Here is a 14931-nt window from a genome sequence, read left to right as displayed (position 1 = left end):
ATTTTAGGATTTATTAGGTGGCCAATAGCAATCTCCATTTCAAAATCCAACACTCCTAATTTTCACACCACTGTTCATCTCATTGAATCATACATAGTCCTTGCACCTTTGTTTGCCATTAACTTTAGTCCCTGTCATTATTTCATATAATGAGTGGTATTCCAGGGTGGTTCTTAGGCAAATCACTGATTACATTTTTATCATTATATGTATGCCTTCTTACCCAAATGGGAACTAGCTATAGTACTGCTTTGTCCTTCCTCTTAACAATGATTAATGAAAGGAAAATGCCATTTCCATGGCTATCTAAAAAGAAAGATTTCTTTAGTAGCATTCTTTGATATTTAAATTAATAATTTCTTCTAAGAATATATAAGACTTGCTATGTTATATATGCTTCTTTAATTTTGTAAGGTATAAGTTGTAACCATTTTTATTCTTTTTTATAGTAAACCAAAATCAAGAACTATTTAGAAATTGGGGTGCCTGGGTGGCTCAGTGGGTTAAAGCCTCTGTCTTTGGCTCAGGTCATGATCTCAGGGTCCTGGGATCGAGCCCCACATCGGGCTCTCTGCTCGCCAGGGAGCTGCTTCCCCCACTCTCTCTCTGCCTGCCTCCCTGCCTACTTGTGATCTCTGTCAAATAAATAAAATCTTAAAAAAAAATACAGAAGGGAAAAAAAGAACTATTTCGAAATTAAGGCTATGTAACTTTGAGAATGATTTTCTATTAACCTAAATCATTTATCTTCTGTTTACTTTAGGAATCATGTGGATCCTCTCAGCTCCATGAAAGTAGTGATTCTACTAGAGCCTCAAAGTCCCTGTCAGCTCCTCAAGAAAATGATTTTTTATCTAGTATGTAAATTTTTCAGTCAGTATTACTTGCAAGTTTTCCCTTTTTTTAAGACTATATTATGGATAAGCAGTCATGGTTTGTTTGGAACATGTCTTTCATCTGCAGCCATAATTCATTTTTTAAAAGTGTTAGAATCTTAACTTGTGAAAATAGTAGTGGGATATTCCACAAATGCATTAAAATATTGAAGGCATTGTGTTAGACTCTGTGAAAAGATACTTAAAAAAATATCTAAGAGAAGGGAAATGTTTCTAAGTAACCATAGTATGAGATAGAAGTGATATATTGTAGAAGAGATGGATGTAGAGCTATGGTAATACACTTGGAAAAGTAACATTTTTTACAAAGCATTTCACAACAACCTTGTGAGGGAGATATTCCTCATTTTACAGATTTTTAAGATCAAGACTTCCTGGATAACATAGTTAGTAGCTGGCAAACCCAAGACTCGAAGCCAGGTCTTTTGATAAATATTTTCATGTCATTCCACTACACCATGTTGTCATCATGAAGAAATTGTTTCTGACTGAAGGTTGGACCTATAGTTAAAAAGATGGGCATTCCAGGCAAAAGGAACAACATAGAGGCACAGAAGCAAGAAAACACAGAGAACAGTGAGTAGTTGGGTTTAGCTGGTAAAGAGGATGAATGAAAGGAGATAAAAGATCAATACCATCACAAATTCTAACACTTGGCTGAACTATTCGGGCTGCTCACTTGTGTAGGGAGCAACTGTTGCAAATATTTGAGCAAGGGTGTGACATGATAAAAATTTTTTGCTTTAGGAAGATTCATCCTGGCTAGAATATGTAGACAATTTTGGAAGGAAAAGGAGAATGGAGGCGGGGAAACCAATGAGTAGACTGTTAGTCTGTTCCTATAATATACATGAGAGGTTATGAGACCTGATCCAGAGTGCAAGAAGGGAGAAATGATGAGAGAGATGTAATGGAGGACACGCCGAAGGAATGTATAGCTTTCTACCTGGAGGAAGGAAGAGAGAAAAAAAGAGCTAAACAAGTTGTCAAGCCTGGTGATTGGGAGAACATTGGTGCTATTAATAGAAATAGTTGAAATAGGTTTTAGAGTTAGGTGAATAATTAAGTTTTTAATTTTTTTTTTCAAATTTGAGGTGCTTAGCAGCACATATGAGGTTGATGTCTAGTGGACTGTTGAAAATGTAAGACTAAAGCTCAATGAAGACAGGAAATTTAATTACATAGATTTGGGAAGAGAGGTGACAGTTGAGGCCCTGAGGTTGAATAGGATTACCAAGGAAGAGTGTAGAAAGACACATCATAAATAGATTTAGAAGACACATTTAAAGTACAGAAGGAGGAAAAAGACACAGAAGAAATACAGGATTATGTGAAGAAGTAAAATTTCACAATTTATAATATACATAAAACAGACAAGCACAGAGAGAAGTATGGTAAAAACATTCATTATAAATGCATTTTTGTTCTGAAATATATTGTGGAATTAGATTTATGAACCAGCTTTAATAACAATGAAAATTTAAAGACACTGAATACTATCCTGTGTGATCCAGATGTTGATATTTTAGCTAATAGAAATAGCTAAGGACTGTTCTACCCCTAATGAAGATGCTGTGTTTTATAGGAAAAACTCAAGACTTTTCTACACTGTGTCACTATCCAGTAAATCACAGTTGCAATAGTAACATTTCTGCAGTTCAGAAGAGGACATTTTGTGATCACAAGACCACCCCAGGCTCTTTAGCAGTGATAACTCCACTCTCAGCTGAGGGAAATTCAGGTAAATATTTAACACTTTGTAAATGATGCTCTTTATCTTGCAACTATATGTTCAGTAGATTTGCCATGCAATAAGTTTTATTTGTTTTTATTTCATCAACGTGATAAATATATACCTTCTTAAGTAGGAAAGCACTTCCAGTCCTAGGAGAGATGAGGGCTGACATGCGATAATAGGTCCACGTGGTATTCCATCAACATCTATCTAGGGAGGGAATGCTAAAAGGAGGTATGACTTAATATGTTACTAAAGGTGAAGTTATGTTTATTTAAAAATTATGCATCTTTATATTATATATTAATATTTATATTTTATATTAAAAAATATGTGTCTATAACATAGATTGGGTTTTGCCCCCGTGGATTTATAGCATATAAAAAGGATTTTTCTGGGAAGGACACTGAAGAGAAAAGAAGAGATAACCCAAATATCTGAGTGTTTCCTGAATAGTAACAGCATCCCCCAAAATACTTGCATTTCATATTGCACAATCATAGAAAATTAAGGGTTTTATTCCTTATTATTTCTTTGTTCATCCAATTTTACTCATAGCTATATATTTGTCCTCAACTGATTTGTCATGCCTTGCTCTTCTGCAGAGCGATTACAGCCCGGCATAGCCCAACAGTGGATCCAGAGTAAAAGGGAAGACATTGTGAACCAAATGACAGAAGCCTGCCTTAACCAGTCACTAGACGCTCTTCTGTCCAGGGACTTGATCATGAAGGAGGACTATGAACTCATTAGTACCAAACCTACAAGGACTTCAAAAGTCAGACAGTTACTGGACACCACTGACATCCAAGGAGAAGAATTTGCCAAAGTTATAGTACAAAAGTTGAAAGATAACAAGCAAATGGGTCTTCAGCCTTACCCAGAAATACTTGTGGTTTCTCGATCACAATCTTTTTATTTATTTCAAAATAAAAGTTCATAAGTGACTCTTTTTCAAGAAGAAAAATCATTCTATAAAAGGATATTTTTTATTTCTGTTGCCTTTATCATGTTGTTTTTATAAAATCCACATGAGTATTAGAAGTTTTAATGAAGTTTCTTCTTCAGGTAAATATTAGTCGTCTTCCATGACATTGTAGTATTTTTTTTTAATTAATATATTAGAAAGTCTGCATTTTGCTACAAGAGTTCAGTTGTTTGTCTCTGGTTAATTGAAATTATTTTTTAACTGTAATAATTATATTCTTGTATATAACAATGTCTTAAGGTGTCATGCATTTCTCATGGAAGCCATTTTCATATTCACTTTCTTATGAGTTATTTATTACTTGTCTAAGATGCAGTTAGGCTTTTGGAAATGTAGCCTTTATATTTAAATTAGAGCTAGTACAGCATTTCTAACCTATACTGCTAGTTCAGATCCTCTCCAAAAGTTGTTCATTAAACTTTGTTATCCAGACTACATTTTTAAATCTTATTCACTGGATTCTTCTCTAAAAAAAATGTTTTGAAAGTAAAATGATGCAAAGTATATGAAGAAAAAATTAATCTTTCAATATATGTTTGTACCCTCATTTCTGACCTCAACTAGCAACCACGGTAACCAAAAGTTGACAGCACAGTGTTTATCTTTCTACACCCTTCTTCCTACTCATATGTATACACTCATGTGGGAGAGGGTCTTTCATTAATATTATTATAATATATCATACTACAACCTAATTTTTGCACTCAGTATTGCATCATGTGCAGCCTTCCAGATCATGTATAAATCTAACTCATTCTTTTTAATTGCCACATAATATCAAGGCTGCTTTTTTAATTTTTTAAATTTGTTCACCAAGTTTAGCCAAAGCAATATAGCGTTTAGCCAAAGCAATATAGCGTGAGTTATTTTTTGCTTAACAGCTTATGTCACTAAATGAAAACTTACAAGGCATAATTCCTCTTCTGAAAATGTTTATTAGTAATGTCAGCAATAAGTGTGGTGCAGGATAAATTCTAAACAAACTTTCAAGAAGCACCAGATGCACAGTGTGAAAAAAGGAGATTGGAGCAATTAAATATTTTATTAAAATTGTAAAATAAGTATTTTAATCTTCACTTGGAGCTTGACAGTAACCTTTGGAACCTCATTACCATGTCTCTGAGAAATATGGAAATTAGGGAAAAATGGAAACCAATTAAATATATGAGTTATCTATTATATCTCTTATTTTTAAAGTGTTAGGATAAAGATTTAATTTGGGAAATAAGTTGAGAAGTTGGGTTTGTTTTTAGGTAGTACATAGACACAGCACTAAGTAACATTTAAGTCAAATACTCAGGAAGTTCTTTTCAGTTCTTCCTTGAACCTTCTAATTAAGTAAAGGAGAATGTCAGAGTTGTGCTGTCATCTTTTAATCCCTCTTGTTAAGAAAAAGAATAGGCTTCAGAACTTCAGAAACAATATTTAGCAAGAATTTTATTGTTTTTTAAATTGTATTTTATTTGAAAATGACCTACATATGACAAGTGGTACTAATTTTGTATTTATTATATGTTTCATTTTATAATATTCAAATAAAAAGACAATCAGAAATACTAAATTGTAATATAGGTAGTACATGAGTGTGACAGCAATCATAGTAGTAGAAGGATGACATTAAGATTGTCACTCAAGGAAGAAACCTAATAACCTATAGTTACTGGGTTTTTTTTAACTAGATAGTACTGGATAATCTGAAAATAGCATTCTTTGCAGTGTTTTTTTTTCTAATTCAACAAAGTTTAATTCATAGGAATTTACAGGGTTCAAAATAAACACACAAAAATCAGTCATGTTTCTGTATACCAGCAGTGAACAATCTGAAAAGGAAATTAACATAATTGTTTCATTTACAGTAGGATCCAAAAGAATGAAATACATAGAATCTTACCCATAAGTGTAGGCCAGAGAGCAGCTGCATTAGCATCACCTGGAGCTTGTGAGAAATGCAGATTCATGGCCCCTATCTCAAACCTGAATCAAAGGGAGTAAGGTTCAGAAATCTGTTGTAACAAACCATCCAGGCCGTTATGTATGCTAAAGTTTGAGACTCTGTTTTAAAAAATGCAATAGAATTATGCATAAAATAATTTCCCTCTAGGTTCATACTGTTTTCCTTATGTCCATTTGCTACATTTGTCTTCAGGATGTATAGCTCAGAATTGAGGTTTGATTAGGAAATTTAACTTTTCTTTGTTTTGTACTTACTTGAATTTCCAAAACAATTACAGACATGTTTTACAATTTGGAAAGATTATTTAGACATGATAATCAGATCAGTAGATTGAATCTACCACTCAGCTTTTTAAAGAAGTCTTAAGAAAGGGACAAACACTCGAATTATGACAGCAGAAGAGCAGAGCTGATGTGGGACAAGACAAGAAACAAGACTAAATTTGCTGAAAGTTATACTGAAGAAATTGGCATCACTATGAAAGACTGGGGAGTGACAGTGGTAGTATCCAGCAGTAGGAGCTGGTTTTTATCTTCTTCGTCTGTCATTAATTCTCTGCTCACCCTCCCCCACCCTAAATACTTAATTTCCTAATTTATGAAGACAAATTATGATCAATTAGAATAACAGGAGAATTAGTAATCTTTTGCGTTAAGCCATCCTCACAAACATGTCATTGGTTTTAGAAATGTTTCTTCTCTATAGTCTCAATTCCATTTCTCAGAGCCCAGTTACCAGCCTCCTCTTTTCCACTCCTTCTTCCCTGGACCCTTTTTATTTTTCTCCAATTGCAAACACCCAGATTTCTTTTAAAAACGAAATTCCTTTGCTTGTCTGTCTCTTCTTATCCTTTTCCTCGAAAATTATGCTGCCTTTACTCTTGTTACCAATTTCATTCTTAATCTTTAAAAATTTTTAAAGGTACAGTTGGGTGGCTCAGTCAGTTAAGCATCCGACTCTTGATTTCTGCTCAGGTCATGACCTCAGGATCTTGGAATTGAGCCCTGCATCAAGCTTGGCGGGGAGTCTACTTGAGGAATCTCTCTTTCCCTCTCCCTCTCTCCCCACCCTCCCTAAAATAAATAAGTAAATTTTTAGAGACAGAAAGCACAATCAGGGGAGAAGCAGAGGGAGAAAATGCCCAAGCCGACTCTCTGCCAAGCTCAGAGTCTAATGCAGAGCTCGATTCCAGGACACTGAGATCATGACCTGGGCCAAAATCAAGATTTGGTTTCTTAACCAACTGAATCACCCAGGTGTCCCTAATATTTAAAAAATTTTTAAGGTTTTATTTTTATTTTTGCAAGAGAGAAAGAGAGCATGTGTGCACATGAGCTGGGGAGAGGGACAGACTGCCCACGGAGCAGGAAGCCACATGCAAGACTCCATCCCAGGACTCTGGGATCACAACCTGAGCCGAAGGCAGACACTCAACCAACTGAGCCACCCAGGCAACCCGCCCTTTTAAAATTTGATGTCACAGAATTAATGAATCTCTGATCTCTAAGTTGCAAGGAGTAATTATGCATGGTTATGCCTCAAACTCCTTAAAGACATTAGATAGACAAGTATCTCATGATCAAAAACTTCTCTTGATACAGAGAACCTTGAACACTGCCTGAAAAGGCAGTGTTCATGTCTAGACAATTCTGTCAGGGTTTCCTACATTGCTTTAAAAATCTATTTCCCTATTGTATGTCCTTGTTCCAAACATTGGGATAGTCTGTAAAGTACATCTATTCCCTCCCCCACAAGACAACTCTTCTATTCCTGATGGCTTTTTTTTTTTTTTTTTTTTAGTTTGAAATAATCCCTTCTTCCTTTAATTGCTATTTATAGGTATGGTCTGTATTTCTTTCAAAGTATGGTACCTATAACTGCATGTTATACTTCTAATCCATTTAGGTCTTATCAGCACAATTGGGATACTTCCTCCCTTGTAAGTAATATATTAAAAGCCTATTTTTTAACAGTCATATGACATTACATAGTTGATATTTAACTAAAATGAGCTAAAAATCCTCTCTCTTTTGTAACTATGCTGTTTTGCCTTATCGCTCCTCTTTTATACTTGAAGCTGAGTTGGGTTTTTGGTCCATATAACACTACTCCTTTATCCCTCTTAATTTTTTGAAATTCATTCTAGTTCCAACCACTCAGTATAGTTTTGATTCCTAAATCTGGAATTTCCCAGCTTGTCGTCCACAAACTTGACAAATTTTCTTTTTGTAATTTCATCCAAGTTACTAATTAAAATGTTGAATGGTACTGGGCCAAGGAAGAGTCTACAGAATGCCACAGGCTTTCTCCCTTCGACTTGACAAAGCTCAGCTAATCATCACTATTTAGATAGAACCATGCCCCTACTCACTGATGAATATAATTGAAATATTTTTAAAGTGTTATACAATATTGTAAAAGACTATGTAATCTATAAGTTGCACCAAATAATTTCTATTTCCAGGTAATTTTTAAAGCATTGGCTTATGTTTTCATCTAAAATGTGTGTTTCAATGTAAGCACAGTTTTTGGGGGCGATTTGGGAGGTGAGTACATTAAAATCTTAAAAAGGAACATGTCCCCTGTCCTTAAATAGAAATAATATGGTATTGCTCAGGATCTGCTTATGAAGTCTAGATGCAAGGCACTGTGTCCACCAAAATCTCATGATTTAAGGATACCGACTGTATAAAGAATCCCCAAATTCAACATCTGAAGAAAAAAACTAAGAAAATTAAAGATTAAACAGAAAACAACTTTAAGCATAAATAATCTCTTAGATTTGAGTGGATAAATCTTTAATATTATAAGTTGCTATGAAATAGAAACAAAAATCTAGACAAAGTTCAAACTATGATCCTCAAAAACAGTAACCCAGAAGCTTTTTTTTCATTTTATTTCCAATATTCACTTATTTATTTGAGAGAAAGAGCATGCATACATGAGCTGGGCAGGGGGTGGAGGGATGAGAGGGAGAGGGAGAAGCAGACTCCCCACTGAACAGAGAGCTGGATACGGGGCTCTATTCCAGGACCCTGTGGTCATGACCTGAGCTGAAGGCAGATGCTTAACTGACAGAGCCACGCAGGTGCTCCCCAAACCTGTTCATTCCTAAAAATGGTCGTATTTTTCATTCTACTACTGACCTAGGGAGTTTGTTATGGTAGATAGTCCAAAGCTTCAACATCCAGACTCTATGCTTGATTGATTTATGAGGATATTTGGAGACCCTGAGCAAATGGAGAAGTACTAACAAAATAGTGCAAATGTTTTTCATTTCCAATTTGAAGTCTCTTCCCTTCATTAAAAATACAAAGAAGAAAAAAGTAATTGGTTCTTTATTGATTTATGTGGTTCAGTGAGAGTATGACTTAAATGACCAGATACTGTAAGCACAGTATCTGGACATATGTCAGAAAGGACATAAAGAGACTGGATGGAATGATTTACTTTCTGAGCTTTTACCAATGAGAAATTAAGTTTCAACCTGGGGACCTTACATTTTTATATAATTTATTAAGATAAAATCATGCTCTGGATTGCTCTGTTATACCACAGGGAGAAACTACTTTGCATAGGATGTCAAACTTTAATTATTTTCTCTTTACTTTTTTCATTTTTTTGGTGAGAAAATTTAAGTTCTAGTCTCTTAGCATATTTCAATCAAACAATATAGTCATGCCAGTTATAATCACCATGTTTAACATTAGATCCTCAGACCTTACTCATCTTATAGCTGGAAGTTTGTACCCTCTTACCAGCATTTTCCTATTTCTCCTACTCCACAGCCCCTGGCAACAAATTTTCTACTCTGTTTCTGTGAGTGTAACTTATTTTTTTTTTAGCTCCCACACGTAAGTAATATCTTGCAGCATTTATCTTTTTCTATCTGGCTTATTTCACTTAGCATAATGCCCTCAAAGTCCATCCATATTGTTGCAAATGGCAGGATTTCCTTCTTTTTCATGGCTGAGAGATGCTCCTGTGTGTGTGTGTGTGTGTGTGTGTGTGTGTGTGTGTGTGTGTGTGTCTGTGTGTGTGTGACATCTTTTTTATCCATTCATCCACTGAGGGACATTTAAGTTTTTTCTATATCTTGGCTATTGTAGATAAAATATTTCTTTTAAAAAAGAATAAAAATTATGACATTTTCTGTACTATTTTTTTTTTACTGTTTCTATCCCTTGTTACTGCTGTGATTTGCTTCCCATTAACCTGATGTTTGATGAGTTCTCAGTGATTCATACGGCATGTCTGGTCTGGACAAAAGCATTTTAGAGGCAAATAAATAGAGACTGTTTTCAGAGACTCAGAGAAAACTTTTGTATGTTTCCTTCTAGGCAAACTCAGATTTTGACATAATTGTTCTTCAGTTTGGTGACATGTATACAAAAATGTTTCCTTAAATATTCTTTAAACTTCAGAAATAATTAAATATTTAGTGTGTTAGAATGGAAAATGCAATACTGATGGATAAATTGTAGTGAACAAAGTATTTCTTAAGGAGAAATTTTCTCTCAGTAGCCATAAAAAGCCCTATAATCTCTACCAAAAGCCCCAACCTCCTTTTGAGATTATAAAAGGTTTTCACTGGAAAACATTGCAGAAATTCCCAGCGGGCTAACAGAGAAAGAAAAGATTTAAAAGTAGCAGCTAAGCTGACACCCTGGGCCATTCTGCTAAGGTAGGAGAAAAAAAAAAAAAAAAAAGGCGCAATTGTCTCAGACAGCATCATCCACAGTGGTGGAATTCTTGACTTCTTGCTGATGTACCCTCTCCCAGACAAGGAATGTAACAATGAAATTTACTATTCATTCATTCTCAAAATCACTAGTGAATACTGACTATGTGTCAGGTAGTAGAGATGCAATGAAAAAAGTAAAAAGCCTGTCCTCAAGGGATTTTATATTCCAGTGGGAGAGGAAGACAATACACAAACAAGATCTGGACAAATTTATGTAAATTTATGTAAGTGAATATCAAATAACAGTGTTGTAAAGAAAACAAAGAATAGTGGGTTTCAAAGGGATTAGAGGAGAAGGACCCACCTTAGATTTTAAAAAAATGATTAGCATACTTTTTTAAAAAGCAAGGTCTGAGGATTTCCCCCCAATGAAGAGGAGGAGCCTGCCAGGTGAAGATTAGGAGGATGAGTGAGACCAATGCTACTGGAGGTGGTGACTAAGGACAAGGGAGCTGTGAGCTGAAGCCACAGTAGTAAGAGGCCAGAATTACATAGGACTTTAGGGAAGAGTTTGAATGTCACGATAGTGTAAGGGAAGCCAGTGGATACATTCAAGCAGAGAAATGATACGATGTCCTATAGTTTACATATTTGAAGATTACTTAAATTGACAGCAGGGGGGCTAGAACAGCAAGAGCTGTTTAAGAGACTGTTCCATAAGATGATGCCTGGACGGCAGTGGGTAGAAATGAGATTTCAAAATTGAATTGTTGGGACTTAATACATTTTTTAAAAAATTACTATAAAGGAATACCCAGTTAGTCAATGCCAGACTTCTTTCATCTTTTTAAAATAGAATGTATTACGCCACATCTGTTTAATCTTCAAAGGTCCCTACACATCCACAGAGTAGAGGCCAATCTCCTTATGCAAGAAACCCTTTAAGTTAGCAGCTACATAGCTTTTCAGGCTCTGCTCCTAACATCACCTTCTACACCCTGAACTTCAGCTACACCAAACTACTCAGTTTTTCTTCTGTAATTGCCTTGCACATGCGGTGAACACCACCTGGAATGCCGCTTACTCCTCTCATGCAACCCAAGAACTCTTGAGTCATCATTCCCAACCCTCAGGACACTCTCATAATCCCAGAGACAAGTTAGTTGCTGCTTCTCCATGAGCTCATTGCAGCCCAAGTGTCTTTTAATTTGTTTTAAATTTCTGCAGCAGACTGAGATCCCTGAGGGCAAGGACTATGCTTTGTTATTTGTATTCCTGGAACCTATCTTTCCTGAGTTTTTTTAACTGGTTTGGAAATGAATAAATAAATGGGTGGATCATGTTGAAAATTGACAGCATTTCAGTAACATTCTTCACATTATCGTTGGTTTGAGAGTTGCCAATATAAATATATTTATATAAATTTATATAAATATAAATATTTATATTTATATATAGTTGTTTTTGCTGTTGTCGTACACCATCTCATGAATAGCATCTCTTTTTCTTCCCATCACCCCACAGATGTGCTTCTAGCACAAGGTGGCTGGGCATTTTTCTATATGTTGTGGTAAACATGTCACACTCAGTAAGGGAAAACCAGCAGAAGACAAGCAAGACAAGCACCAAGAAGAAAAAGTCCAAATGAAGCACAATATCCCTGTACTAAACAGCATCTGTCTCACCGTGGGGCATATGAGGCTCAGGCATACTCATATCACCCAAGAAATGTCTTAGAATAGTGCCTCCTTTAGGCTTTTCCTGATTGTTTGGACTACCATTGGACTTTTTTCACCGTTGGGAATTTATGTTATGCAGAGCTGGGAATGTCCATTAAGTAGTCATGGACAAGCTGTGCATACATCTTGGAAGCATTTCATAGATTTACTACCGTCTTCCCCTGATTTTAATCATCTTTATTCATTGATCCAATAGGACAGATCATAAAGGCAACCACATTTATGAAGTTCATTATCACACCTGTTTGGACCAACTATGATGCCCAATATGAGGCTGGGAAATGGATCGTGACTGTCTGCATATGTGAGTATAGCACTTTGCCCTTCAGGCTCTTAGAATCTTACTCTAATCAAGGAGACTTCATAGGCTATTTTTAAAGCCCTATCAACCTAATATTTCAAATTTAGCTGAGGGCCAGTCTATTTGTGGAAAGTAGTTATTTGTATTTCTGATAATACTAAATGTTTAAACTTAGGGCCTTCATGTCCCTGAAAGTTACATTCATTTATTTCATCTTGATTTTTACTTACAAATTTTATGTAAAATAACTGGAAACTTCAGGTTCATTACCCCCTAATAATTTTTGAACCTGGACTAAGAGTCTAAGTCCTAAGTTTAATTCTGTTCCATTCTATTCACTTATGAATCTTCTGTATGTTAAAAATGGTGGAGACATAGAAATAAGGTCTTCCACAATTAGCATATATTCTATTGAGAGTGTAAGACATACATAAAGAACAGCATAAGCAAAAATGATATTCCATCAGAAAAGTATAAACAAGTGCTACAATATTTCAAATGTGAGATAATTCACATTTGCACTGGGGATCAGAAGTTTCTTAGAGAAGATGACTATCAAGACAGACTTTGAAAGACTGAATTTTGATGCAGGGCATGTACAGTAGAACATTCCATGTGTAGAAAACGGCACAAGTGAAGGTATGAGGACAGGAAAATAAGAGAGGCATTCTATGTGAATGTCCTCCCTGAAATGGTGTAACAGGTGCATTCAATTTTCCCCATGTAGGCAGAAGAGAAACCTGGTGAGATGCAGTGAGGTGTTGAGACATTCCACTTTAGGATCATTTTTCCAAATTCATTCATAATTATTTATTTATTTATTTGTTTATTTATTTATTTATTTATTTATTTATAGTAGACTCCACAGCCAGCATGGAGCCCAATGTAGGGCTTGAACTCACAACCCTGAGATCAAGACCTGGGGCAATATCAAGAATCAGACGCTAAACTGAACCATCTAGGTGCCCTAAGCCACTTTAGTCATGGGTTGTAGAAGGGTAAGAAAAACAAAAGTAGATAAAGTCTTAAAACTACTATGTAAAACTGTTTCTTTATCAAATGGGAAGTGTAGGATTTTTGTTTTTTAAACAATGGGCTTTTCTGCTATTGAGAGCCCTTCCTGAATACTGATTCTTGTTTGAAGCTGTGCCTGTGACATAGGCAGCATAAAGCTGTGTTTCACTTACTACACTCCTTCTTTCTATTGGAACCATAATATTTATGCACTGCAGGAGTGTGAACTAGGAAAGCAAAGTTCAGGATACCTTCATGGATGCAAAGATCTTGATGCCCATCTTAGTTATATCTAGGAATGGCTACTTTGTTTTTAAAGGTAAGACCAAAAACTAGGCTTATGCTAAGTAAATAAATAAACAAACAAAAATTACCCATGAAGTAGTTAAGTAAATATGAACTACTCTATTACATGAATATCAACCTATAATATAGTTCTCAGAGACTAAGATAGACTGTTTAGTAGGTTCCAAGTTGCATTACCGAGTCTCAAATGCAGCCACTATTAAGTGCTCTAACCATAAAAAAGTAAATCTGTCCAGCTTTTACATTTTCAATACTCTTCAGCATATCTCATTTAATCGTCAAAACCAACCTATGTTACCTAATGACCATTTAAGGAAATCTAAATATTGTTTATTCATAAAAGACATCTTTTTTTTTTTTTTTTTTTTTTTTTTTTTTTTTTTTTTTTAATGTATTTTTATCCCCAGGGGTACAGGTCTGTGAATCGTCTGGTTTACACATTTCACAGCACTCATCATAGCACATACCCTCCCCAATGTCCATTTCCCCACCACCCTCTCCCATCCCCCTTCCCCCCCGCAACCCTCAGTCTGTTTCTTGAGATTGAGTCTTTTATGGTTTGTCTCCCTCCCAATCCCATCTTTTCATTTTTTCTTTTCCTACCTCCCCCCAAACCCCCCCACCTTGCATCTCCACTTCCTCATATCAAAGAGATCATATGATAGTTATATTTCTCCGATTGACTTATTTCGCTAAGCATGATACCCTCTAGTTCCATCCACGTCGTCGCAAATGGCAAGATTTCATGTCTTTTGATGGCTGCATAGTATTCCATTGTGTATATATACCACATCTTCTTTATCCATTCATCTGTTGATGGACATCTAGGCGCTTTCCACAGTTTGGCTATTGTGGACATTGCTGCTATAAACATTCGGGTGCATGTGCCCCTTCGGAGCACCACGTTTGTATCTTTAGGATATATACCCAGGAGTGCAATTGCTGGGTCGTAGGGTAGCTCTATTTTCAGTTTTTTGAGGAACCTCCACACTGTTTTCCAGAGTGGTTGCACCAGCTTGCATTCCCACCAACAGTGTAGGAGGGTTCCCCTCTCTCCGCATCCTCGCCAGCATCTGTCATTTCTTGACTTGTTAATTTTAGCCATTCTGACTGGTGTGAGGTGGTATCTCATTGTGGTTTTGATTTGTATTTCCCTGATGCCGAGTGATGTGGAGCATTTTTTCATGTGTCTGTTGGCCATCTGGATGTCTTCCTTGCAGAAATGTCTGTTCATGTCCTCTGCCCATTTCTTGACTGGATTATTTGTTCTTTGGGTATTGAGTTTGATAAGCTCTTTATAGATTCTGGATACGA

At 35.7% G+C, this 14931-nt stretch overlaps 1 protein-coding gene across 1 annotated transcript in view; it reads left to right on the top strand.

Annotated features, from left to right (window-relative positions):
* Positions 1-4787, top strand: part of RIPK2 (receptor interacting serine/threonine kinase 2) — a 32434-nt gene extending 27647 nt beyond the window's left edge. Inside the window, exons 9-11 of the mRNA XM_080802160.1 lie at positions 764-857; positions 2482-2637; positions 3237-4787. Of these exons, the coding sequence (XP_080658286.1) occupies positions 764-857; positions 2482-2637; positions 3237-3574 (588 nt within the window). The 3' untranslated portion in view covers positions 3575-4787. The remainder of the gene's footprint in view (positions 1-763; positions 858-2481; positions 2638-3236) is intronic.
* Positions 4788-14931: the final 10144 nt, after the last annotated feature.

The sequence above is a fragment of the Martes martes genome (genome assembly GCF_963455335.1).
Source record: "Martes martes genome assembly, chromosome: 4".
In the NCBI taxonomy this organism is placed as follows: Eukaryota; Metazoa; Chordata; class Mammalia; order Carnivora; family Mustelidae; genus Martes; species Martes martes.
This window is presented reverse-complemented; position numbering and strand designations above follow the sequence as displayed.